Source organism: Microchirus variegatus (genome assembly GCF_963457635.1).
Source record: "Microchirus variegatus genome assembly, chromosome: 19".
NCBI classification, from domain to species: domain Eukaryota; kingdom Metazoa; phylum Chordata; class Actinopteri; order Pleuronectiformes; family Soleidae; genus Microchirus; species Microchirus variegatus.
The window spans coordinates 5,747,954-5,774,943 of record NC_139820.1 but is presented as its reverse complement, the minus strand read 5'-3'; the positions used below and the strand labels follow the sequence as shown (position 1 = coordinate 5,774,943).

The window sequence follows — 26,990 nt, the reverse complement described above, 5'->3', positions numbered from 1 at the left end:
AACACAGCAGTGTAATTTAATCTCTGGTTTCCAGCCTCATCCGTTCATCATTAATTCATTCAGTAGGTTTAGTTTCGTATCGTTTATGGTCCTCGCACAGACCCACTGAATCACAAATGGATAGAAAAGCAACAGAAACAAAAAACCACGAAGTGAGGACGACCACTATTTGAGATGAAATGTAGGCTGAAGGTTATATACATAATACAACAAATAGTCCTGTTATATTTAACCCTGCTTACCTGATATAGATGTAGATCCTGAGCGTATTCACAACAGCTGCCAAAGCAACAAATCCTCCCACAACTGTGTGAATGAGACCTGCATTCACAGAGACAAATGAAGAACTGTGCGGCTACCAGGAAGTGTGGGCCAGACCATAAAGGTAAAAGTCCACTGCTTCTCAATCCCCCAGGTATATGTTGTGTGGACTCTGGCTAGAATAATGAAACCCTCCAGGGATAATGTTTAATTGTCTCTCTGATTTAGGATTTAAGGGTCGTAGTATCCACACTAAAGAAACAAATCATCTGTAAATTGCCAAGAGCAAACTAACCCCCAAAAATGTCATCAGGATCATCTCAGAGTTAAATGATTAACTTTTAAACAGTCTTACTTGAACTGGGTTTATGATAAAAGAAGAAATGTGTGGTGATTTCTGCATTTATAAAAGACTTATTCTAAGGTTTTGAGAGGCAAACAATCTTTATTTTAGAAGATTATATTATAACTGCCAATGAACCGTGGTTCATGTTATACACTTTGGGGAGAAAAAAATAGCCAGATACCACGTCAAAATTATGAGACAGAAAGTCATAATTATGAGATAAAAAGTCGAAATTATGAGATAAACAGTCATAATTATGAAATAAAAAGTTGTATTTATGAAATAAAAAGTCGAAATTATGAGTGAAAAGTCATAATTATGAGGTAAAAAGTCGAAATAATGAGATAAAAAGTCATAATTATGAGATATAAAGTCAAAATGATGAGATAAAAAGTCGAAATTATGAGATAAAAAGTCATAATTATGAGATGAAAAGTCGAAATAATGAGATAAAAGTCATGATTATAAGCTAAAAAGTCGAAATTATGAGATGAAATGTCGAAATAATGAGATTAAATGTAGAAATTATGAGATAAAATGTCGAAATTATGAGATAAAATGTCGAAATTATGAGATATAAAGTCATAATGAGATCATTGTTAATTACTTTCTATCATACTTATGAGCTAGTATTTCATAATTTCGATTTTTTATCTCGTAATTTCGACTTTTTATCTCATAATTATGACTTTTTTTCCCCCCAAGTGGCGGAAACGGGCTTCCGTACACTGGGCCTTTAAAGCAGCCTCAAGTAAAATCAAACTTTCAACTTACCAATGAACACAATGTTTTCTGTGTTATATTATGTTTAAAAAAACTGTACATTTTAAATAAAATAAAATAAAATTAGAGAATTGAAATTAGTCAGCAATATTTTCATGAATGACAAAAAATTAAAAAAAATTGTAAAATATTAATTGAGAGGTGACAAACATGACGTTTAATGTAAAGTTTTAAGCAATTGTACAGTAGAAAAATATAATATAAATGTCCTGCGGTAATATTTATTTTTAAAAGTACTTTTCTAACCCTGTAGTTGAAAGAAACTGCGGTCACTCCCATCCCGGAAGTGGTGTCTCTGGGAAAAAAGTCTGGCTGGTGTTTTCTTCCTGACAGCTCCCAATGGACGACACCAGTCAAGTTGTTCGCTGAGCGGAATATTATTTAAAATACTATAGTCACTGTCGTTCTGTCTCAGCGGGAAACGATGGAGGAGGTGGACTCAGGTAAACGCAGCGTTAGTGCGGTGTTCGTGTCTGTTGCTGCTGTTCTCTCTCACAACTTTATTCAAACAAGCACTTCTTCAACGTTAGCTCCTAGGCTAATCATGCTAGCCTCCAACAAGTAGCTGCTAACAACAAACTTATGAAACTAACAACAAACGTAGGATAAATACTGTTTGGAGAAGCAGTACACTCAAATAGTTATTATTTTATCTATTTTATATACGATATTAAATAGTCGAAACGTCTCTTTTTGCATGTTTTTTCTGCCTTTTCCTTTGTTTTTTTTAACCACATACTTCAACAACAATGGAGACACCTTTCTTGACACACAAGCTAGCTGACAAGTGTTTTGAAGTTACAGCTCAGATGACGTGTCGTGTTATACTTAACATAACTTTTGAAAAAGTTTTTTAAAAAAAGTCATACGAAGTTACAGGACAGTCTGGAAAAGCACAGGGTTTTAAAAATGGTTATAGATGACAGAGTTCAGATTAATATACCACACTTTTCCTGGTGATTATTGTCTTGTCTGTTGTTAATAAACATACAACAGCACATATGCTTGGAATCGGTCCGATACTGGTCAAAGATTGGAGAGACAGACCATAATTGTTGTAAAGCAGTTTTGTGTACAAGTAATTATTACTTCAGTGCATATTTTAACAAATGTAGGCACTTGAAAGTTGAATTAATTATGCCATTGAGCACCACAATATAAACAATTGCTATATAATTCACTCATCTATGATCTAATCATATTTATTCAACTTTTACAGTGTTCTACACCAATCACAGCGGGAGAGTCAGAAGTAACCCACTGCTGGACCAGCTCCCGAGCTACCAGTCCCTCCTGTACCGCAGGAAGTCGTCGACTGGTGGCACCAAGAGAAGGAGCAGCTCCAGAGCCAGGGACAGCACCTCCGGCAGCAGGAAATGGGCCGTGAGCACTGTCAGCAGACATGAGGAGAGGCAGAAGGGTCAGATGTTGGAGAGACCCATCAGGGAACTGCCCAGGACCATGGCTGAGAAACGTCGAGACAAGTAAGGGAAGAAATATTCATTTTATCCTGTGTACCATCTTGGAAGACTCTGTTAATAAGCCTGTTCCACTTTGTTTTGCTTGATGAATGAATCACTGATTTCAAAAGGGTTACGTTATACTGTAGTGTGCATAAACAAACAAAGAATTCAACTGTGTAAACTGTTAGGACACAGCGTCTGGAAGAGGCCAGAGAGCTCAGTAGCTGGGAACAGTGGATGCAAAACACCCGCAGGAATCTCAGGAGGCTGAAGGACGATGCTCATGACTGGCTGAGGTCTCTGCAGCTCTGGAGGGGAGACATCCACCTGATAGAAGGTGAGCGATATGTGATGAAAGTATCTTAAAAAGACTTTCCTTTGTGCTAACAGAGCATATACTGCACCAGTTGTGGATTTTGATAATGTTTTTCTCACTTTTGTCGTCCTTCTATCCAGGGATGTTTGGCACTGGGATCCTGTCGTACTTCTCCTTCCTGCGCTTTCTGGTCATGCTAAACTTGATCATTTTTCTGCTCATGTTCAGTTTTGTCATGTTGCCCATCATCATTGCCCCGCACGCTTCGGGAAATATGACGTACAACCAGAACGATGGTGAGAAGACGCTTGTTTTTGTTTCTAGACTTGGAGTGAAAATGGCCTTCTATATATCACATACTGTGTTTCCATACAGGCAGTGTGTGCAGTGTGTATCCAAGCAGTGCTCGACGTGGCCTGGTGATCTATTATGAACACATTACTGATTTGCTGTCTGGTGGAGTAAGTCCTTAAGTTTCACATTTAATTAGAAGACAAACACATTTCATGTTATTACCTTATTAACTGTAACTGTACATCACCTACAGGGCTTTCTGGAGCAGACCTATCTTTTCTACGGCTACTACAGGGTGGACAAAATCCACTTTCCAAACTCCACTTACAATTTACCACTGGCGTACCTGATGGCCACTGTTGCGTACCTCTTCCTCAGCCTCATCTGGATTGTCAAAAGGTACTGAAAATACAAACTTTATGAAACGTGAATTCATTTGAACGATCAGTTTTGTGGCAAGTGGTTTTTTTTCCATCTCTTTCAGGTCTGCGACAGGATTCAAGCGTAGCCTCATTCAGGATGAGGATCGCTTTCAGAGTTTCTGCAACAAGATTTTCGCCGGCTGGGACTTCTGCATCACCAACGAAAACGCTGCAAAGCTGAAGAGGAGCAGTCTCCTCTATGAGCTCCGGGTTAGTTTGGCATTCTGTTAAACAGTAGAAATGAAGTGGCCGTATGTTTTACCTGAATATTTTCCTTCCTTTTTGCACATCCCCAGACGGATTTGGAAGAAGAACGGATTAAGCAGAAAATAGCGGATCGCACGCGTAAAGAGAAGTGTCGGATTTACCTCATCCGTCTCCTCCTCAACCTGTTTGTCATCGCTGTGTTGGCTGGCTGCTTCTACAGCATTTATGTAGCCACCATCTTCTCACAGGAAGCACAACTGAATAATATAAAGGTAATAATCAAGTCTGTTTTTTGTTTTTTTTTCCATTGGCTTTCTACTTTACCTCTGTTAATCTGAGTTCCTTTTGCTGTTTTGTAGGTGAATTTCATTGTGGATCTGATCTACGAATATCTGCCTTCAATCGTTATCACCCTGGCGAACTTCATCACCCCTCTCCTCTTCTCGCTCATCATCAATTTTGAGGACTACTCTCCTGCCTTTGAGATCCGCTTCACCCTCATGAGGTACAGTGGACTCTCCTTAATTCAACTATGAGGAAATATTAGCAAAGATTCAACTAAAAGTTGCCTTCTTTCACTTTATCTCGTGCTCCTCCTCTCGTCACAGGTGTGTCTTCATGCGGTTGACCAGTATTGGGGTCTTGCTCTTCTCTCTCTGGTCTCAGATTACCAAATGTAAAGAGGAGCCCTGTATCTGTGGCTACAATCATCTGCTGTACTCTGTAAGTCATTTTCTGTATTTCAAACACAGCACATTGTCTCCCTTTCAACACATTTCCATAACAGGTTTTAAAAAGCTATTAAGAGTTCTTTTCATCGTCATACTACTGTATTTATACTACTGCTTCTAGTAAAACTAATAATAATGATAGTATTTGTTCATAATGTTAATAATTGATTACTTAGAGTTTAACTGCAGCTGTATTTACCCATTTTCATTTATTGATAAGATAAGAAAGCTATTCACTGGTATTTGAATGCAATATTTAGTCAGTCATTACTGCGTTTAAACAAACTGAAATCCAGTCATTATATTCATGCCTCCCTGTGTTTTTTTTTTTGTTGTTGACCACAGTGTTGGGAGACCCGTGTTGGTCAGGAAATGTACAAACTCACCATCTTTGACTTCATGATTGTTGTCGCAGTCACCATCTTTGTAGAGTTTCCTCGAAAGTAAGTGCTCACTTTCCTATAGTAGTAAAAGTAGACTAAACGCCTTCTCTTCGTCCTATTTTTGTCAGTTTCAGTTGTTTTCCTTTAGAAAAAAACCTAAGTTGCACTCACATTTTTCCTGTCTTACCCAGGCTCATAGTGATGTACTGTGACTGTGGCCTCGCTAAATGGTGGGGCCAGCAGGAGTTTGCCATTCCTCAGAATGTGCTGGAGATCGTCTACGGTCAGACCATCTGCTGGATCGGCACATTCTACTGCCCGATGCTGCCCGCCATCTGCACCATCAAATACTTCTTCATCTTCTATGTCAAAAAGGTGCATTTTTGTCTCTTGTATACAAAGAAATTGAAGAACTTTACTCAGTACTTCAGAAACAATGCTAATAGTCTGTTGCTGTTCTTTACTGTGTTTTGTTTACAGGTGTCTTTGATCAATAACTGTCGACCAGCCACGCGTCCATTTAGAGCTTCCAGGTCTCACTTCTTCTTCCTTGGCGTGCTGCTGATCGGCCTGGCTCTGGCCTGTCTGCCTGTCATTGCCAGCGTGGCACAGTGAGTAACGGCCATGTTGACTTTCAACCTAAGTCTCCGAAGCTTTAATTGAACCTCAAGGGCAAATATTGACAGCGCGGGTCAGTATTTATGTGACGAATTTCACTTAAAGCTGCTGTCAGTGATTTCATCTTTTAGTTAACTTTTGGATAACTTTGCGTCTGTTGCTGTTAGCATTCCCCTCCCTTCTCCATATATCACATCAAGAACTTGTTTGGGGGGGCTGTTGCTACCCGATCTGTACCGGAAACTTGGTGTGTACTATACAGCTAATTCCTAAGACGTAAATCAGGAGTGGTAGCAAAGCCAATTTCAGCTCTCTTCGGTGGCCGCCATATTGGATATATATACAGAAAGCTGCTAGACGTCGCTTCTCTGTCGTCATCGCATTAAGCCTGCCTCTAGAGCGCCAGGGTTTTTTTGATTGGTTCCCTTATTTGAGGAGATTCTGACAACTTGTCAGGGTTCACCAAGGCTAGTGGTAACAGGAAGTAGTTGCACTTGCTTAGAGAAGGGCTGTTGAATTATGGAAAAGGTAATAATCCTGATTATTTTCAAACGATTAACTCATCGTCTTGAACTTGAAACATTTGGACTGTATTGCATGTGGAAAAAGTGTCTTTGAACGCGAAGTTATGAATTAACCTTTTGAATTTACCTTAAAGTAATTATCTAATATTTTTACTCATGCGACATGCTTAACCTGGGGATTCCACACACATGTGGTCTATTTTGTAGTAATCGTTTTGTTTCCATGACTTTGTTTTTGTAATCGTAATTGAAATTGAGTTTCGATTAATTCCACAGCCCTAGTTTCCAGTGACGGGGCTTTTATTTACCATCAAATAGCTTCTGGCTCCTGATGGGATTAAGTGTTGTAAGAGTATTGGAAAATATTCTCATAGATTAACTGACAGACCCATCAGACAGTGGACGCTGTCAGAATATTCAACATAACAAATCTTCATTCCTCCATTATGTAAAACACCCCAAAGTCAATATTGTGGAGCGATGCTGTGGAAACACAGTTTGCATTTAATAGTATTTAAAGTATTTTCATGCTATATTTGCTATTTCATGCTTGTATTCATGTGTGTGAAACGACTGTTTTTTTTTTTTTTTACTGATGGTAGCTTAAAAAAAATTAAAAGAAATGTCTCTTTTCTGTCTTTTTTTTCTTGTCTTCCGCTCCTGTTTGCACAGAATAAACTGTTCCCAGGCCTGTGGACCATTCGTTAATTACACCACCTCCTGGGAGGTGGTGCCAACTTCGGTGTCTCAGCTCCCTGATGGAGTCCAAACTCTGCTCCTCGCTCTCTCATCAGAGGCTTTCGCTGTCTCCTTCTTTGTTGTTACTTGGTATGTTTTCACTCCCGTTTCTCAGACCCCTCTGACACTTATTTTTTCTTCCTCTATGTGGTTTTGTTGTTTTAACCAAATGATTCTCTCTCTGCAGTTTGGCCATGTTTTATATGATCGCATTAGCTGGAGCACATAAAAGAGTTATTAACCAGCTACGGGAGCAGCTAGTCATGGTTGGTCTACACAGAAAGATCTATTCTTCATACTTACTAGTCTTTTACTAACTACTACCTCTTGGTCATTTTGTTTTCCAGGAGGGTCGCGACAAACGCTTCCTGATCCAGAGGCTGTGCCAGGCCCAGAAACACGCAGCGATCGCATCTCCAGGGTCAGGATCACAGGTCCGCAGCCCCAGCAGAAGCAGCCCCAGCTACCACACTAGCTTCTCAAACAACTTTAACGAAGCGCTGTTTCTGGCACACTCGCCTCCAGACTCCTCCACACACGTGTGAGACCACATGCAAGGAAGGACAAATGTATTGTTTTAAATATTCTGTTATCTTTGTGAAAACACTCCGTACTTGTTGCTTCTTTGTACCAACCCTTATTAATCCTTTGTGTTTTTTCAAATAATCATAACACTATTAAGTGCAAGTATTTTTAAACCAAATCATTGCCGGTCAGATGTTTGTTTGTAGTTCTTTTTGTTTTTTTATTTTGAGTCTCACTTTTTCCTTCTAAGAAGGACTGCCGTTACTGTGACCACTGGAGTATAGAACAAACTTTCATAAAAGTGTATGCACTTTAAAAGTATTACTTGTGCGACCTCTGCAAGCAAGTACTATGCATTTATTACTGCTCTACTGTTGCATTATAATGTAAAGAATCTGCCGGTTTCACCATACTAACTAAACTGTATCAAAGTTCTCCTTACCAAATACTGTGAGTCAGTTTTTGTAGCTCTAAAATACTGGTTGGTGGGTGTATCTGTACTTAAAACACTATTTTAGTCATATTTCGGGTGAATATTTTGTTTTTCAACGTCACGTGTATTTAATGTAACTGCATTTATCTTTTTACATAAAATAATAAATATGAAAATGCATTTAATAATTGGGTTTTACCGCAATCCCTTTTGTGGACAATGTCATAGCTCCTCCGGGCCAGCAGGTGGCGGTGACGCCGTCAGTGTCGCCCACCCCCCTCTTTCGCTCGGTCATTCGGTGACAGCAACTCAGCTGGTACGGAACCGGAGACAGCGTGCCGTAGCCGTAGCCGTGATTCTGGGGCTCAGAAATGTTGAGGATTACGATACGGGCTGATATGGGGTCCCTGTGGGTGTTATTCTGCGTGATGTACTCCCAGATGTGGACCGTGTCCTCCGAAGATATCGTGGTGGCGTGCGGAGGCTTCGTGAAGTCCGACGTGGAAATCAACTACTCTCTCATCGAGGTGAGAGAGAGTAGCTTAGCCTAGCAGCAAGCTAACTGCTAGCTGGTTTATCGTAGTAAGCCAAAGGTTACGCAGCGAAGTGGAATGAATGACACTTTAAATGTAATAGGTATTATAACAATATTGTAATTCAATTAACGTTTATGTCATTAGACGTTACTATAGCTGTGCAGTGTTCGGGTTTTGTCGTATTTCTGTGTTAGCCGAGCGCATTCACGGTTCACTGGAAAGCTATGTGTTAAATTATATGAAATGATTTGCGTTACACACGACAGCTCACTGCTAATCTTAAAGCTAATCTGTGTGGATTAAGACACTGACTGCTTAATCCCTATTCACCCCACACGGGGTCCTTACTCTTTGTCATTTGGTTAATTATGGAGGTTGTCATTTTAAATATGGTTGGTTAGTTAGTTGATGACAGCTGACACAACATGTACGTCCATTGACCTACTTCCAATGCTAATCTACACCTTTTCTTTGGCTGTTATGATTAATTTGAGTTCTCTTTCATTCACAGATTAAACTGTACACAAAACAAGGGTCTTTGAAATATCAGACAGATTGTGCTCCGATCAACGGCTACTTCATGATCCCGCTCTACGACAAGGTATGGAAAGAAAACACTAAAAGCAGTTGTGATTAAACTATTGCATATTAACTGAAAAAAATTAATTGTTTTTGTCAATACAGGGAGACTTTGTTTTGAAGATTGAACCTCCTCTTGGATGGAGTTTTGGTGAGATTATCACATCTACATCGTCACAATTCACATACTCTTTATCGCTGTTGCCAGAGGTTGTAATCTTTGTGTTCATGACTTTTTTTTCGATCCAAATTTTAAATCTCACCAGAGCCTACTGCTGTCGACCTGCATGTGGATGGAGTCAGTGACATCTGCACCAAAGAGGAGGACATCAACTTTGTCTTCACAGGCTTTTCAGTCTCGGGAACGGTGAGATGTGTTCAGAATTTCCTTTTTGCCTCCGTTATCTAAAGTTGTAGACCAAGAAAGTTGTTTCTTCTTTTAGCAAATGTTCTATTTATAATTTCCTAGTTTCGGGATCAATCCATGCAATCTTGCTTTGTCTTGTAAAACAAAATGAAACTCACTATTGTGTCATGATTTTCCCTCCTCCTGCGTCTCATTCAGGTTTTGAGTAAGGGTCATCTCCTGGGTCCGACCGGAGTAGAAGTCCGACTGAGTCGAGAAGGAACGGAAGAAAAAATCCAGAGTGTCGTCACGCAGCCCGGAGGAAAGTGAGTCTCTCTCGCTTCTTTTTGTTGCACGTGTGTCTCAAAATGCCTGATGTTTTAAGCCCTTTCTTTCATTTATTTTGTCTCACTAACACAGGTTTACCTTCCTCAAAGTCCTCCCTGGCATTTATGACATCACTGCTTTCCATCCCTCTTGGACTCTGGAGAAGGTTTGTGTGTTTGCTTTTCTTATTAAATCCCATGAAAGTATGTTATTGAGGCGCCACCATCGCAGCGTTTTGCTTTCCTGTAAGTTCTGTTGTTTAATAACCCCCTGAAGAAGCAGAGAAAGCCATTTTGTGCTTTATGTACCCAAAATAGGAAGGTTACTGTTATTCAAACATATTTATGGCCCTGGCAAGTCATAAACAAAAGTTGTCACAATTTATTGGAAACAGCTCTGTTGTTTCTCCGAACCTTTTCTCTCTCAGTAGCTGTTGCTCTCATTTGGAATCCGGAGGCTTTAGAGCTTTCTGTGCAGCGGTGCATAATTTGTCAAGGCTGTGTGTGGAAAAATTAAGTGCCACAGAGGCCAAAGCATCCCACTGGTGGGATAATGAAAACGATCATCACAATTATTAAGATTTATATATCCATTGATGTCACCCCAGTGAGAAATACGCTGGAGCCAGAATCTTGTATTCATTAGTCAAACACGGATCTACTGTAGATAAAAAAAAAACTTAAGTGAAAAATTTAACCATTTAAAAGAAAAGAAGTTCCTCATAGTGATAATTCGGAAAGATGGATTTGTGTATTGTTTATCTGAGGTTGTTGGAGCTCAAACTGACTTCTTTTTACAATCCCCTGGAAGCTATCTGATATATTCTTAGTTCCTTATTTTCTTCACTGAAAAACCGTAAGATTTCATCCATTTTTTAAATATATATATATGGACCAAGTGCCGTACTGTGCAGCGCTGTTGTATAGGCAGATGCCAGTATCGGATCGAGACTCTGTATCGACAGATATTGGACTGGGGACCAAAAAAGCAGAAAATCATGGCATCCTAGATCTGACACATCATATTCAACGCACAAACTCAGAGGTCTTTTTTTAATATAGATTCAATTCAGTGTAGAAAACTTCATTTCTGTGAAGTTGGCAGGTTTTTAAATGTAATGACGTCACATGACTTACAGGCTGACCTTTTTTTTGTCATAGAGTGTTACCACGGTGCACGTCTCCAACGCCAACGCCCTGGCCGCCGAACATCTCGTGGTCGGAGGCTACGACGTCTCGGGGGAGGTGCTCAGCGACGGAGAGCCCATGAAAGAAGTCACCTTCCTGCTTTACTCGGCCGCAGTCAAGAAAGAGGTAAACCAGTGTTGCTTAGTGAAGTGAGGAGTGAGCTGTCAAGACTTCTTGACCAGTCGTTTATTGTTGGAGCGTTTGTTGTTGTTTCTAGGACGTCAGTGACTGTAACACAACCCCAGTGGAGGGGGCCGATCCCGGGGACAGCTCCTTGATTTTCCTGTGCAGCGCACTGTCCAGGGATGACGGCATCTTTGTCTTCCCCTCTCTGGCCAGCGGAGAGTACACTGTGGTGAGTTTATTATTTATTATTTAGTTATTTACTCACATGCAGGAATTATTCCCTGTCAGTCCCTCATGTACATGCGAAACTGTGCCAAACGAGAAAACGCCAAGACATCTCTTTACTTAAACCTGTCATTTTACTCTGCTTCAATTTAGCAGCATCAGACTTTGCACAGCTCATGTCCACATGTTGTTACATGACCTCCAGGCGTTTTTAAGCTCCTACTGCATATTTTAATGGTGATATTTGCTTTAAATATTTGCTTTAAAATGCATTAAAAGTCCTTCATTTATGCTGTGTTCCATGTGCATTTACTCTGACACAGTGGCATCTACAGTGCAATTTCAGAAGTGTTATCTTTATTTTGATACCAAGATAATCCAAATAGAGCTTGTAATTGTAGAGATGTACTGTATTTATTTTGGGCATGTCATTTTCGATTAGAGACTAAAAGAGGGTCAGGGAAGAAGACGTCCATACACTAAGCATGTTGTTGCATGATACAAGATCATTCTGTATCTAGTGCTGAATTAAAGTTGGCTTTTTTGAATCCAGCACCGTAATGACGCACTTCTCTAGTTCATGTCGAGATTGTGAATAATTGTGAAACGTACGTGTTCAGGTGCCCTTCTACAGAGGAGAAAGGATCACTTTTGATGTCGCGCCGTCAAGGATGAGCTTCAAGGTTGAGCACAACAGTTTGAAGCTGGAGGTAAAAATGTTGGAGTATCTTAAATTTTTCTTTATCAGTCTTTATATAAACCTATGTATAACACAGAGTTCTGTTTCTGCCACTCCTCGTGCAGCCTGTCTTCAGAGTCATGGGCTTCTCGGTGACGGGCAGAGTTCTCAACAGCGTTGACGGCGAGGGCGTGCCCGATGCTGCGGTGTCCCTCAACAACCAGATCAAAGGTTACCGTGCTGCAAGACCATAGTCTTTATACAAATGGACATAGTAATGTGGTTGAACTACAAACATTTGTTGTGAAGCCTTGAGATTCATGATTTAATCTCATGCAAGTGTTTTCTAATCATCCAATAGCCTTCTAACGCGATTAGCAAACACAATGTACCATTAGAACACTGGAGAGATTAATTTAATGTTATATTCATCGACAAAAAGTGCTTTTCCTTCAAAAATAAGGACATTTCTAAGTGACCCCAAACTTTTGAACGGTAGTGTACATCCTTACAGAGTTCATCCCACTATTTAGACTTAATTTTTCTAAAATGCATGTTTATTTTTATGTGCTGCCAATGTATAAGATCATCAACCCAGTAATGAAACAAGAGCAAGAAAACCCCTCACTTACTGTCTGTATGCTCATCGTCACAGTTGTCAGCAAAGAGGATGGTTCCTACCGCTTGGAGAACATGACGGCTGGCACCTACACCATTCGTGTCAACAAGGAGCTGATGTTCTTTGAGACGGTCACTGTGAAGATCGCCCCCAACACACCGCAACTTCCCGACATCATCACCGCAGGGTACGCGCATCGTGTCCACTCACTTGCTTTAGCCGTACATGCTTGCTCTTTCACACTGCTGCTGACGAAGCCTTATGGTGTTGCAGGTTCAGCGTGTGTGGGCAGATCTCCATCAGCCGCCTGCCCGAGGGCATGAAGCAGCAAGGGCGCTACAAGGTCACCCTGACGCACCAAGGTCAAGACAAGACGTCCAGCCGCACCATCGAGTCTGACCCACAGGGGGCCTTCTGCTTTCAGGCCAAACCTGGAGACTATAGTGTCCATGTAAGACAATACTTACACATCAGTGCATTTATGTGCTTGGAATTGCATTACTTTATAAAACGGTGTATTCAAACTCATTTCCCTGCAGTATCTTAGCCTAAGGCATTTTTTAGTCTTAAGAACAAAAACCTTTAGATCTTCTTGTGTTTAGTAATGACCTGGCATAGTTAAATACTGTTTTCCTTGTGACTTGCATAGTCATTTTCAGTGCTCACATAGTAGTATAACAATTGCTCGCCTTTCTACAGTGTAACTTTGCTTTCACCTTCATGTGTTAAGGTGTCCCTTCCTGAGCCAGAGGTGAAAGCGGGACTCGCTCTGCAGCCTCAGGCCCTGCAGGTGTCCCTTGTGGATCGGCCACTCACAAACCTGCTTTTCACCCAGTTCATGGCTTCCGTCTCTGGAAAGGTCTTCTGTCTCGGTAATTGACTTGGTTACGCAGTAGATGTTGTTTTTAGGAAATGGGTCACTTGGGATTTTAATCACTTTTACCTGACCTACTGAATTCTGGGGTTGTTAATGATTGTTTTCTCTACACTTTTGCCTTCTGGTAGCTTCCTGTGATGACCTCTCAGTCGTGCTGCAGCCAGTAAGTCGTCAGGGAGAGAGAAGGACTGTGGCTCTGTCTAGCAGTAACGACGTCCTCAGCTTCTCCTTCGACAACGTCCTGCCTGGGAAATACAAAGGTCAGGATCCACTGATAATTGTGATATCTGGGATTAATTAAAGCATTTACAAATCAAGAAATGAGTGGCTGTAAGTGTGTTTCCTGAATATAAAGTCAGCTCTGGTTCTGAGCTTGTCTGACAGTTTTGATAAATGTGAACACATTTGTTTTCCTCGTACTTTAAAGTACTTTAATTGTTGTTAATTCTCGTTTCTCTCAGTGAGTATTGTACACGAGGAGTGGTGCTGGAAGCAGAAGTACATGGAGGTGGAAGTTCTGGACTCGGACATCTTGGGGGTGGAGTTCAGACAGATCGGCTACATCCTGCGCTGCTCGCTCTCCCACGCCATTATTTTGGTGAGTAATCAGTAACTCAATTCATTACATGATGTGCACATGTGCTAACATCATTGCACAAGGGTTTTCAAGGTTTTTTCTGATCATCCAATAGACTTCTAACGCAATTAGCAAACACAATGTACCATTAGAACACTGGAAATGGGCCTCTATACACCTATGTACATATTCCATTAAAAACCAGACGTTTGCAGCTAGAATAGTCGTTGACCACATTAACAATGTATAGAGTGTATTTCTGATTCATTTAATGTTATATTCATTGAAATAAAAAGTGCTTTTCCTTCAAAAATGAGGACATTTCTAAGTGACCCCAAACTTTTGAACGGTAGTGTAAAATCAGCAACAGCATTTTAGCTGAGTCATGTTGTACAATTATGTCTTTGGACAAATGTAATGATAACAACTTCATAGTTATGAAAAAGTGATATCGTGCCATCCCTAGTTATAGACGGCAGCATATCCGTTTATTGTTCTGATTATAACTGTCTGTTCTTTTTTTCTGAACAGGAATTTTTCCAAGATGGCACCAAACCGGAGAACGTCGGCATGTACAACCTCACCAAAGGAGTGAACCGCTTCTGTCTCTCTCAGCCCGGTGAGGTTCATTCTCTTTGCCTCTCATTAGCTGAACATAGTGTGAATTAGCATACCGAGAAAAGGAAAGCATCCCTGAAAAACGGTTTCCCCCTGTGGATCATTAGAGTACATTTGTTGAGCCAAAAGGTCTGTGTCTGACTTGCCTAAATATAAAACTGGAGCACAGTGATTAATCAACTAAACATGGCTTGTTGTCCAGGTGTTTACAAAGTCACCCCTCGCTCCTGCCACCAGTTTGAGCAGGATTTCTACACCTATGATACGTAAGTAATCGGATTCTGTCTCCATTCATTTCTGGGTTAAAAGTCTCTTTATACTAAAGCATGTTCATCTCTTAACAGCTCGGCTCCCAGCCTCCTGACCCTCACTGCAGTGCGACATCACATGACCGGCCTCATCACCACTGACAAACTTCTGGACGTCACCGTCACCATCAAGTGAGACTCATCGCTGCTTCACTTATTTTTTTGTCCTTCTGACATTCACTGACGCTGATTGACTGTCCTGAATGCGCCCTTTTCTCGATCAGGTCGTCCATCGAGAGCGAGCCAGCGCTGGTGCTGGGACCTCTGCGCAGTCTGGAGGAGCAGCGGCAGGAGCAGCAGCTGCAGGAGATTCAGTTGCGGCGTCAGGAACGAGAGCGGCGTGCTGCCGAAGAAGATGGCGGCGCTAAGGACGATAGCCCGCCTATTCAAGAGAAGGCCGATGAACTGACGGGCCCGTTCCACTATGAGTTTTCCTACTGGGCCAGGTCAGTTACTCCGGGTTTTCACTGCAGTTTAAAGGAGACATATTATACCCTATTTCATGTCTGTGACATGCTTTGGTCAAAATACCTTAAGGATGAAGCACCACAGCAGTTCAATCACGCTGCCAAAACAGCCCTGTTCAGAACGCTCGCTTTTGAGTGCCTGTCTCTTTAAATGCAAATGAGACACAGGAAACTACGCCGGCGTCACTGAGGCTCTGCCAGCTAACAGCAGTTAGCATTAGGAAAAGCCATCATTTGCCGACTCTAGCCGGCACATTGCCGTCATATATAAAATGTAAATCCTCTGAGGCTGGAAGTTTGTGTAGAACTATAGCCCTCGCCTGCACTCCCGCGTTTTTTAGGGACAAAGTGGAGCTCTGCGAGACAACAATTCCAGTAATGTCTCATTGTGACGTAGCAATGAGTCCAGAAGGCAACATCGCATGTTTTATCTCCTGTACTTAGACTGGATTTTGCATAATATGTCTCCTTTACATTATTTATTTCATCATTGGAGCCTATCAAAGTAAGGTTTGCGAGGTTCGAGTTCACCAGGAATTGTCCCTCTTGCATATCCTAGTGCTCTTTGTCCTTGCGTAGTGTGATGAGCTTTCTGATTCTCTACTAATTAGGTCCTCGGTGTTCCCAAAGACAAAAGCAGGGTTCTCTCTCTCAGTTGTGATTCTTTCATCTTTCTTTGTGGGAAATAATTGTGTTTATTTTTCTACTGTGTGTGTTTGCACAGGGCAGGAGAGAAGATCACAGTGACTCCCTCCTCCAAGGAGCTGCTGTTCTACCCACCTGAAGTTGAGGCCACTATCACTGGAGGTAGAAAAAAGCTTCACACACAGACCTAAACATACATCTATAATCTGTTTTTTTGCTGTTTCTTTTATTGCGGCTGCTGCGTCTTTGCTCGTTAGTTGTGATTCTGAATGAGAAATGCAAAACTCTCCTGTCTGACAGAGTCGTGTCCGGGTCGGCTGGTGGACATCGCAGGGCGAGCGGGTCTCTTCCTGAAGGGCAAAATCTCACCGGAACTGCAAGGCGTCGAGATCTCTATCACTGAAAGAGGAGCTGGTGCTCTGCTCATTACTGTGGCCACTGATGAGATGGGAGCATACAGGTAAGAGAAAACCCCGCTGTAGCCCTAATTACTGTATGAGACACATCGGTTTTAGTGACTTTTTAAGGATTCAAACCAGTTTCTGTGATTATTCAGCTTCCTATATATGAATATTTTCTGGTTTCTTTGCTCCACAGAACAAAGAAATCATTCAAACTGAGTCATTTTGGTTTATGGACAAAACAAGATGTTTGAGAACATCATTATTACCAAGTTTGAGAAAGAATGATCAACATTTCTCTACATTTTATGGACTAAACAATTACTTGAATAATCGATTTATGAAAATAATTGCTAGCTGTAGCCCTACCCTAATGTATTAAAAACCAAACGTTCTTTAAAATCTACTATTTTTAAATGTATGGTTGTTATTTTATAAGATTTATATATAAGAGATGCATTCATGGCACATATTCACATCCACATTACTTCTCCCTTTGTTTCCTTCAGTGTGGGTCCACTTCACAGCGACCGTCAGTACGACATCAGCGCCAGCAAAGAAGGTTTCGTCCTGAGTCCTGTTGAGGGAACGCGGGGAGATTTCAAGGCCTTTGCTCTGGCCGGTGTGACCTTCAAGGTACGTGTAACATCACCTGCTTTCACATCCACTGTTTGACCTTGAGTATCTTTACAGTTAAACGCTTCGTAACTCATTTACTTACAGTTAATTGCTATCACTGATGATAAACTGTATAAAACAGCGTCCTGCTTTGCTGGTGTGCCGTCAGTGGCCTCGCCTTTGTGCTGCTTTTATTAACAGGATGTGCAGTTATTTACAGTGACCGTGAGATCCTGGCACAAATAATCACAGGCAGTTACTTTTTCAGATTGTGTAAAGGAATTGCTTTGAATTTTTTCCTGTACGCCATTTACAGAGATTTGGATTCCTTGTTCGTTCTTCTTTTGTAAATCCGTGAGAACTTTGTAGTCTCAAAACGCCCCTGTCGTCCTGATTATGCCACTATTTCACAGCTTTGTGCCATAATTGTTTAAAAGGGGTTATTTTTTGGATACGCCTGTTTCTCACAGGGGAACAAAAAGAGAGGTTTAAAAACGTTAGTGGCTCAATTTGTTATGAAAACTTTGTGTTTTTCTGTTTTTTATTCGCATTCCTCCTCCTGACTGGTTCTTATTGACTGCGACTTCACTGTGAGCGAACAGCTCAGTTAACTCTTTTCACAGTTATTGTCATCAGTAATACACTCTGAAACTAAGCAGACAACTGCACTACAGAGAATCAATTACCCCATGTACACCAGCATGCACATGTACCTGAACGGTCACATGATATAAGTATATTATATGGAATAGGTTAGAGCTGCAACTAACCATTATTTTCGTTATCGATTAATCTGTCGATTATTTTCTCGATTAATCGTTTGGTCCATAAAATGTCCGAAAATGATAAAAACGTTCATCAGTGTTTGTCAAACCTGGAAATGACGATGTTCTCGAATGTCTTGTTTTGTCCACAAACCAAAATGATTCAGTTTTAATGGTCTCTTTGTTATATGGAGCATTTAAGAAGCTAAAACGATCAGAAAATCGATGACTAAAATAGCTGACGATTAATTTAGTAATCGATGAATCCATTAATTGTTTCAGCTCTAGAATAGGTAGGGGTCAGGATTGGTAGTCAAAATCACTGGATCGGATAAAGGACCGATTAAAAAATGTAGATTGCAGTCCAAAACATATTCTTCACTATGCACAGACTGTAGAAATGTAAATAAATAGTCATGTTTGGGCTTTTTATTCAGCACAAATGTGTCGTTAACAGCCTCATACGTTCATAAATGGTCTAAAATAAATGTGTCAGACTAATAACCGTAAACACTCGAATTTGTGATATCAGTATCGGACCCAGATTATTTCTGACATGGAGCCAAAACATCTGGGTGTTGATCGTTTTATCTGAAATGAATGATTTAAAATGAAAACCTAATAGCACGGATGTCTGCAAAGTCCTGAAATGTTCAGATGTTAAGTCACGATGAGCCCCATCACCCGTACCCTTTTCTCTCTTTTTTCATCAGATCAGATCAGAGGACGGTCAGCCTCTCTCAGGTGTCCTCCTGTCTCTGAGCGGAACGCAGTTTCGCTCCAACCTCCTGACACAGGACACCGGCCTGCTCACCTTTAATAACCTGGTATTTCATTCTGTCTTTGTACGGTGTGACATATGAGCCATTTAAGCCGTTTGTCAGGACACTTCGACCTCTGTATGCTTTTCATTTGACATAATATCTGCTCTCGTCTCCTCAGAGCCCAGGTCAGTACTACTTCAAGCCCATGATGAAGGAGTTCCGCTTTGAGCCGGCGTCTCAGATGATCACAGTGGAGGAAGGTCAAAACCTCAGCATCGACATAACCGGCGTTAAGACTGCGTACAGGTATACGAAAGTTACCTCGTTTAGCTTAGCTTTAGCATTTACAGTGGGGCACTCTAGAGTAAAGTAACATGCAGACGTTATTTGTAATAAAAATGCAGGTCAGTTTCAATAGTTAAAGGCGCCATATGTAAGAATGTGGCCAAAAACTCAAAATACCAAGGTTTTTTAGGTTTCGTTTTCTCCGGCATTGTAGCTCAGACAAAACTGGCAACCCGTGGTTGCTCGGCAGCTGAGACTCTACTGAGTGCAATGATTGATAGACGGCGGTAGGTGGCGCCACATGCCAAAAACATGATTTGCGGTCCGCAAAATATTTTTTTTAATGCAAATATTTTGTCTGTACTGTTGTTGTTGGTGAGTTCAGTTTGTTATATGAACATTATTCCTGAGTCTCTGTGACATATTAGGAGGATTTTATGGCCAGTTGCTTTAGATTTATTACATAATACACCTTTGAACGACAAAAGAGCTAATTTAGTGACATCTGGAAGCAGCGTGGGATCATGGGAATTTCGCTCACACAGCAAAATGGCGATGATGATGCAGAAATGTTACATATTATCTTTAATTTCAAGATATAGCAAACTAAAAAAGATGCCTTAATTACATCCATTCCTTAGATTCTTGTCCTTGAACCTTAAACCTTTTTGCCCAGTGCTGCGTTCTTATCTGCCCTGTCCAGAAATGGAGTCTATTTTCCACCTGTGTCTGATCTGAAGTGTCACGGTGTTGTGCCCTGTTTGTCCTCAGCTGCTACGGAGCGGTGCAGTCCCTGAGCGGCGACGCGGAGCGCGACGTTGCAGTGGAGGCGGTGGGTCAGGGAGAGTGCAGCCTGTACAGCGAGGACACGGTCACTGACGAGGAAGGCCGCTTCAGACTGAGGGGTCTGCTGGTGAGCTGTCACAATCTTACTGAACTGAATCACGCTTGGGGGAAAAAATAACAACCTTTTTTGTTATCTCCATTTGACATTGCTCAAATTATTGCACACGCTCTGAAATTGTGTTTTCAGACTGAGTGCTGCTTTTATATCGTAAAAATCGTAATCATCTGTGTGTTTCCTTGCAGCCGAGTTGCAAGTATCTGATCCAGCTCCGTGCTGAAGGAAACGACCACATCGAGAGGGCTTTACCACAACAAAGGGCTATAGAGGTAAGCGAACAAAGTGATTCCAGATTTTCTGATGAATCGTTTGGTCCAGAAAATGTCACAAAACGTTGATCAAACCTGGAAATGACGATGTTCTCCAATGTCTTTTTTTGTCCTCAAACCAAAATGGTTCACCTTTAATGATTTCTTTGTTATGTGGAGCAAAGAAATTAAGAGAAATATTCACATTTAAGAAGCTTAAACAATCAGAAATCTTGTTCTAATCATGGAAACGGCTTCAAATCGATGATCAAAATAGTAGTTAGTAATCGATTCATTGTTCCAGCTCTACACAAAATTCCATAGTGTCAGAGTCCAACTGCACTATTTAAGCGTTTTAAATATAACACCAGCGTTCAGTAATCAAGACAGATGCTAAAACTACACCTATTTGATGTGTCAGGGATGGGAAAAATAACTGGCCTTTAAAAATAGGGTGTGAGCCATCAGCAGTGACATTAAGTTTTTGTATAACGATCCATCAGAACATGTTTTTTTCCGAATTTAAGCAAATTGCAATATATTTTTTTTCCTTTATTTGCTTTGAAAATAAAAATGTAATCCCCAATCTACTAATTAATAAACGGTAACTCTACTATGTGGACATGAAAAGATGAAAAACATGTGCATACACACAAAAAAAGGACATGGTGAACATGCCTGATACAGCTGCACCCTATTGAAGATGACTTCTCATTCAAAATGAAAATACCATTCGATTGTATCACAGCATCTTCTTCAGGAGACAGAATAGTACTTAAAGAATGTCTCGTCCGTCTTGACTTCAAACCCGAAGGTCGTAGTTCCCTCTCGAGCGCGTGCTACAAAAAGCAAAAGAGCGGCTGTGAAATGCATCTTGTTGTGAACTCGTTCCCTTCTGCTGCCGTTTCCCAGATCAAAGTGGACACTTGGACCTTCGACTGAAGTGAAAACATCACAGCTCTTTTTGCTCTCTGTGCTTCACACTGCACTGCAGTAACTCTGAAACTAGATTGGAGGATATGGGAAAACTTTTGTAATTGAATTGTTAAAAAAAAAAACGACTGTGGGAACCCTGTGATTGTGATTTATCAGCTGCCTCATCACATGGTGCTTCCATTTTCCAAGTGCAGAACAAAGGCAGCGATAATCTTGTTGCAAGTTTAAACCTCGGTTCATAATTTCAGTTTGGACCCCCTAATCTCTCCGACGAGGCAGGAAATGCCTTAATTCCCCCCTAAATCTCTGTTATTTAAGCACTGTGACTTGTTCAAAGTTCCCATATTATGCTAAATCAACTTTTTAATCATTTAAATCCTTATATTTGGGACTCTGGAGGTCCTATCAGTCATCAAAGTGTGAAAAAAGATGACTCACTTGTGTTTTTGTGGTCCTCCTCAGTCTAAATACAGGAGATAACTTCACAAGACGCTAAATTAAGGTTCTCATTAATACTTTGGTGTGTAAATCCTCAGGTCGGCAGCACTGACATTGACGGCGTCAACATCATCGCCTTCAGGCAGATCAATCAGTTTGACCTGAGCGGAAACGTCATCACGTCCCCGGAACATCTACCAACGTTATCGGTACGACTTTTTATCAATCTCTCTGCAGTGGTTCTATGGCAACTATGGGTTATTTTACCCTTTATTTCGCTCTGCTGTACAGGTGAAGCTGTACAAGAGCGACAACCTCGACAATCCCATCAACAGCGTCTCTCTGGGACAGTCCCTCTTCTTCCACTTCCCTCCTCTGGACAGAGACGGAGAGGTATCCCCGCTTGTGATTCTCCTAAAATGTCTTCACGTGCTTTTGAATTTCGCTAAATGTACGTCTTCTCTCTCTCTCCGTGTCTCCTCCAGACCTATATTCTGATGCTGTACTCCACGCTGACGCGCTCTCAGTACGACTTCACTTTGCCTCAGGTCTCCTTCACGTCCAGCGGCCACCACAAGCACATCACGCTCACCTTCAACCCCACTGTAAGACGCAGTTAAACCAGTCTACTGTATTTTCTGCTGTTTGACATTATTCTGTGTTGGAAAGTCTCAGGAATTATGACATACAGTGAGTTATGTGCATTTTATGTTATATTTTATTTGTCTATTTAGCCAGGAAGGTCCCATTGTGATAAAAGAGCTCTTATTTCCAAATTCCATTGTATTCATTGACCTTTTATTGATCAGTCAAACCTTTTCACCTGCCTAAAGCATAAAAACTTCAGGTTTTTTATGCACAAAGTAAAAAACACTAGTGTGTTTATTATACTCTGTATATATCATGGGTTTGTGTTTTTTTCACAGCGTAAAGTGCCTGACCAGGATGTCGCCCAAGGCTCCTACATCGCTCTGCCCCTCACTCTGCTGCTGCTGTTGGCAGCATACAACCATGAGAAGGTATAAACCACTTCCATCTGCTCGAGACGGACTGAGCCTTTCTTGCTCGGCTGTCAAATTTGACGTGCAAGGGTTTGACATGTAAAAGGGAAACATCGTCCAACTCCATATGGTTTTCCGCGTTGTGTTTAAAGGCGCCATATGTAAGAATGTGGCCAAAAACGGTTACTACACTCAAATTCAAAAATACATGCGGCGAGTCGTATCTGCCTCCCCTCCAGAGTCGAGGTTGCCAGAGCGGTTGGCGTATCCTCCCTCAGCATATAGCGAGGAGTGAATTTGGCTAAGTACAAAATTTCGTAATGTCCAGCCGCTGCTAGCAAACACGCCAAAAGCAGCACGCTAGAGACCGGATACCCGTACCAGGACAAAGTTTATTATACATAGTTTATTTCTGTGATTGAAATGAATGACGTAATTACTCGACAGTTCAAAGTATTAGAAATGTCCATCCCCGTCGAGCTATGATGCTAACCTAGTTAGCCACGCTTATCTTACCTGTCTAGGAGAGGAGTAGCCTAAATAGACCCTCACTTTGCCTCGGATTTTATCTTGGCATTTTTGCGATTCATTCCGACGTCTCTTAGGTTTCGTTGCCTCCGCCATTGTAGCGCGGACGTAACTGGCAACCCGTGGTTGCTCGGCAGCTGAGACTCTACTGACTGCAATGATTGGTAGATGGCGGTATTTGTCAAAACATAATTTCAAAACAAATATTTTGTCTGTACTGTTGTTGTTGGTGAGTTCAGTTTGTCATATGAACATTATTCCTGAGTCTCTGTGACATATTAGGAGGATTTTACGGCCAGTTGCTTTAGATCTATTACATAATGCACCTTTAAGTTCATCGCATTTTCTTAATATTTCCCTTATCTCCTGGTCTTCGCAGGTGATCCCGCTCCTCTTGCAGCTCGTGAACCGCATCCAGGGCGTGCGCAGCATGGCCCAGGCCAGCGCCGACAGCGCCGCCCTGGACGAAGCCAAGCGCCAGGCCAAGAAACAGAAAGCCAGACGCACATGAGAACGCAACCGCAGTCAAACCTCAACACACCTTTGTAAGCTAAACAAGGACACTTAGTGCTCGCCAAAAAACACCTGCCTCGGCAAAAAGCACTGGGTTTTGACGTCTTCAGTTGGGTGCTTTTAAACTTGTTTAGTGCGTTAAAGATGTGATTTGGCCTCACGTGAAGCCCGACGATAACCACTCGAAGCAGGGTTTTCCTCCACCTCATCAGCATCATCAGCCAATCGTCAGATTAACCGGACTAAAGGCTGACGTTTTGTCCCAGAACACTTGTTAGCGAAAAGGAAAATAGAATTATTTGTAGTGCTGGGCACGTTAACGGCGTCAACTTTTACACACGACAACTGACCGGAAAAAAGACACGCGTGACGTCACGTTTACGTGCCGTGGCACCGTTTACCAGTTAGCTCCTTTAGCGCCGTTAGCGCGCCTACAGTCGAACTGGAGCGGTCTGTTTATTAAACGAAAAGAGCAGTGGTACAAATGCCTCTGTTTTTTGTACGTTTAGCATAACTTTAGAGACTAATTTTAACAGTCGGGAGTCACGTAAACATGACGTCGCGCTCGTCTTTTTCCGGTCAGTCGTCGTGGAAACTCATCATGCGCTAACGTGAGTTAACCGACCGCTAACGTGCCAAGCACTAACTGTTTTGCTAAAAATATTGAATTATTATGAGCCATTTTTATACTTTTTCATTTTTCTTGGTCAGCTGCAAGTACTTGAATGCATGTGATGTCAATCGTGACATAGTTTTGGACTCAACGTTATTGGTTAAAAGAAAGGTCAAAGATACTTTTCCTTGATCATTCTTAAATTTATTTCGTCAACACGTCATTTCACAAGTTCAAAAATGTCTGTGTCTTACAACATCTGAAGCCATAGATTTGATCTTAAACACCATTAACAGTGTAATCGCTAACTGGGAGTGACAGACGGCCAACGGGGTCTGCCTTTGCCGGCCGTGTCGCTCAAATGTAAAAAACCTCTCTGAAATGCACTCCGTTCTCTCCTGATGGTATTTCGTAATCGATTGACTCGATGTCAAGTTTGTCCATCAGCTCAGGAAGACGATGGTGGATTAGATGCTGGAAATATTGGTTTCAATAGTTTGTGATGAGATTTGTTTTTTCTTTTTGGGGTGGGCGGGAGCGGGGAAGGGGGGGGGGGTTAAAAGTTGAGGTAGGGAGCTCTAGAATCTTACTAATAATTGATTAATTTATTAACATATGTCTAATCAGATGTGAATGTCTTACAGAGTTGTGGATGTTTTGTTGTTGTTTTTTTTTTTTGGATGATTCTCTGTCAGAGGAAGTGTGTGTGTCGATAGCTGAGAAGCAACATCAATTTAAAAATACCCCCGAGGAAATCAATACAGGATTTGTGAAGACATTGAGTTAAACTGTGAAATATCAGTTTTTGTAAAGCTCGTTTGTTTTTTTTTTTGGTTTTTTTTTACCGCTCAGAGCTGTGAAAACTGTGGAGGCCAATTATTTTTCTGTTCTCCGTCATCTACTCAGACTTCTGGCCGAGTCATTGCGACCACTGACTATGTACTGAGTTGAGGGATATTCCAATTAGTCGACATTTTGGGGGGGGGTGGTAATTACTTTGGGTTGGGGGCTGGGAGGAGTGGAATGGATTGTCATTCAGTCAGAATCTGTTAAATGATGTTGTTTTTGAGAAAATGAATAAAGATTGACTGAAAAAAAAAACACTTGACGACTGTGACTCTAGGGGGCAGTGTAGTGCTAGACTTTAATATTGACCTGAACATAACAAGAACTCCTCTAGTGTCAAAGAACAGAAGTTGAGTAAGCATCGACAAAAAATGAAGAGTAAACCCTGCAGAAAATAAAAAAAGTGATATAATTATTATTCCAGAATGAGCCAGGAAATGCTGATATTTGGTTAAAAGATGCTGTAGAGCCAGAGTTGAGCTGAAGGGACCACTCGGCATAAAGCTTATTGTTCTAATATGTCTTGAGAGGGTTGCTACTTTTCTGTGTTGCCCACTGGGTCATGCAAAAAAAAAAAAAGTCAGACAGCCAAGAGCTTAATGAACTTGTGTACATGAAGCCAAGCTCCAGAGCAAAAATAAGATCTTTTCAGAACATTGTTAGGTCAGCAGTGCTATATATAGATAATAGACACCAGATATACATATATATATATATATATATATATATATATATATATATATATATACACACAAAGTGTATGGACAAAAACAGCTCATGTAACCAAAGTGGAAGATTTTGCAGGGTAAAGGAAGTCTGACCAGCTTCCACCTTCACTCACTAATAGACGTATTATTTATCAGCCGTTACCACAGCAACTCGAAAGGTAGTGCCTGTTATAAATACTTGTTGAAGTACTGCATGGACGTTTAGATTAAGCACTGCTGGACAAAAAAACCAACCATTTTCTTTTTTTGACCAGTGGGAATGGAGTATAACACACGTATTGATTAATTTCTCTGGCTCGTTTGTCCGGAGCAGAAGAAATCCCATATTGACAATAAATGAAGAAATGAGATTAAATACTTGAATAAAGATTGGATGAAACGGAGTAAAATGAGAAAGAAAATTAAATGAAATTAAAGTGTTGGATTAACCGACTGTAAAATAGAAACTGAACAGGAGACACATTTAATGAAATAATTAATTAAGTAATTAATTAATTTTACACTTTTTTTTTTTTTAAAGCTTCTTCAGTCTGAAATATACATATCAAATATTAATACTTTTTTTTAACTTTAGGACATTATTTTTACACAGCATCACGTCTTTAGAGCCGTTTCTAAAGATGTGGCGTTTTTCTGCCACTAGGAAAAAAAATGAGTAAGTTCTTGCGTAGCTTAGCAATTTTAGGCTTATTTAAGAAAAAGTTCCTTCCCAAAATCTGCTGTAAAAAATATTATATATCAATATTTTTATCCTATTTAAATTAGTCAATCTTTAATAGCTACTTCAGCCTGAAATATAAATGTTAAATATGAATATTATTTTTTTGAAGTGTTGACCCTTTAAAGGCCACCGTAGAATGGTTGCATTTTTCTGCCACTTGGAACAAATTAGTAAGTTCCTGCGTAGCTTCGCAATTTTAGGCTAATTTAGGAAACTGATGACAGTTTCTATCCAAAAACTGCTGTAAAAACATTATATATCAATATTTTTATCTTAGCCATTTTAAGCTGATTTAATGTTCAATATTCTCTGTAAAATATGAACTAAATCTGAATCTAACCTGCATTGATACCAGTGCAATGACTGAAGTACAACAATGTTTTGACTCTTTTATGCACAGGTGTTAGCGGTTAGCTCATTAATGGAGAGTATCTCTGCAGCTACAGTGTCTCCATCAGAGTTTGTCACTCCACTGTCCTGCATGTGTGATCTGTTTCACTGCGCTTCAACACACCTGATTCA

At 40.8% G+C, this 26,990-nt stretch overlaps 2 protein-coding genes across 2 annotated transcripts; both read left to right on the top strand.

Annotated features, from left to right (window-relative positions):
* Nucleotides 1-1,814: 1,814 nt before the first annotated feature.
* tmc7 (transmembrane channel like 7) lies at nt 1,815-8,097 on the top strand (the record flags this gene model as incomplete). The annotated part of the gene is made up of 16 exons (XM_083905643.1): nt 1,815-1,833; nt 2,610-2,874; nt 3,042-3,190; nt 3,310-3,465; nt 3,545-3,630; nt 3,717-3,862; nt 3,948-4,095; nt 4,182-4,364; nt 4,452-4,597; nt 4,701-4,815; nt 5,169-5,266; nt 5,398-5,581; nt 5,687-5,817; nt 7,021-7,176; nt 7,274-7,352; nt 7,434-8,097. The coding sequence occupies 16 exons, from the start codon at nt 1,815-1,817 to the stop codon at nt 7,629-7,631; spliced, it is 2,259 nt and encodes a 752-aa protein (XP_083761769.1). The 3' UTR covers nt 7,632-8,097.
* Nucleotides 8,098-8,415: 318 nt separating this feature from the next.
* Nucleotides 8,416-24,644, top strand: nomo (nodal modulator; the record flags this gene model as incomplete). Its single annotated transcript, XM_083905755.1, has 31 exons — nt 8,416-8,571; nt 9,092-9,181; nt 9,265-9,310; nt 9,426-9,526; nt 9,725-9,831; nt 9,926-9,998; nt 10,993-11,145; nt 11,237-11,374; nt 11,991-12,080; nt 12,175-12,280; nt 12,705-12,855; nt 12,942-13,119; nt 13,399-13,540; nt 13,674-13,805; nt 14,007-14,143; nt 14,654-14,741; nt 14,943-15,006; nt 15,085-15,180; nt 15,273-15,494; nt 16,240-16,322; nt 16,461-16,620; nt 17,071-17,197; nt 18,657-18,770; nt 18,886-19,013; nt 19,764-19,905; nt 20,082-20,165; nt 21,617-21,727; nt 21,810-21,911; nt 22,004-22,123; nt 22,445-22,537; nt 23,427-24,644. 31 exons carry the CDS (start codon nt 8,416-8,418, stop codon nt 23,556-23,558), a joined length of 3,666 nt encoding a protein of 1,221 aa, XP_083761881.1. The 3' UTR covers nt 23,559-24,644.
* Nucleotides 24,645-26,990: the final 2,346 nt, after the last annotated feature.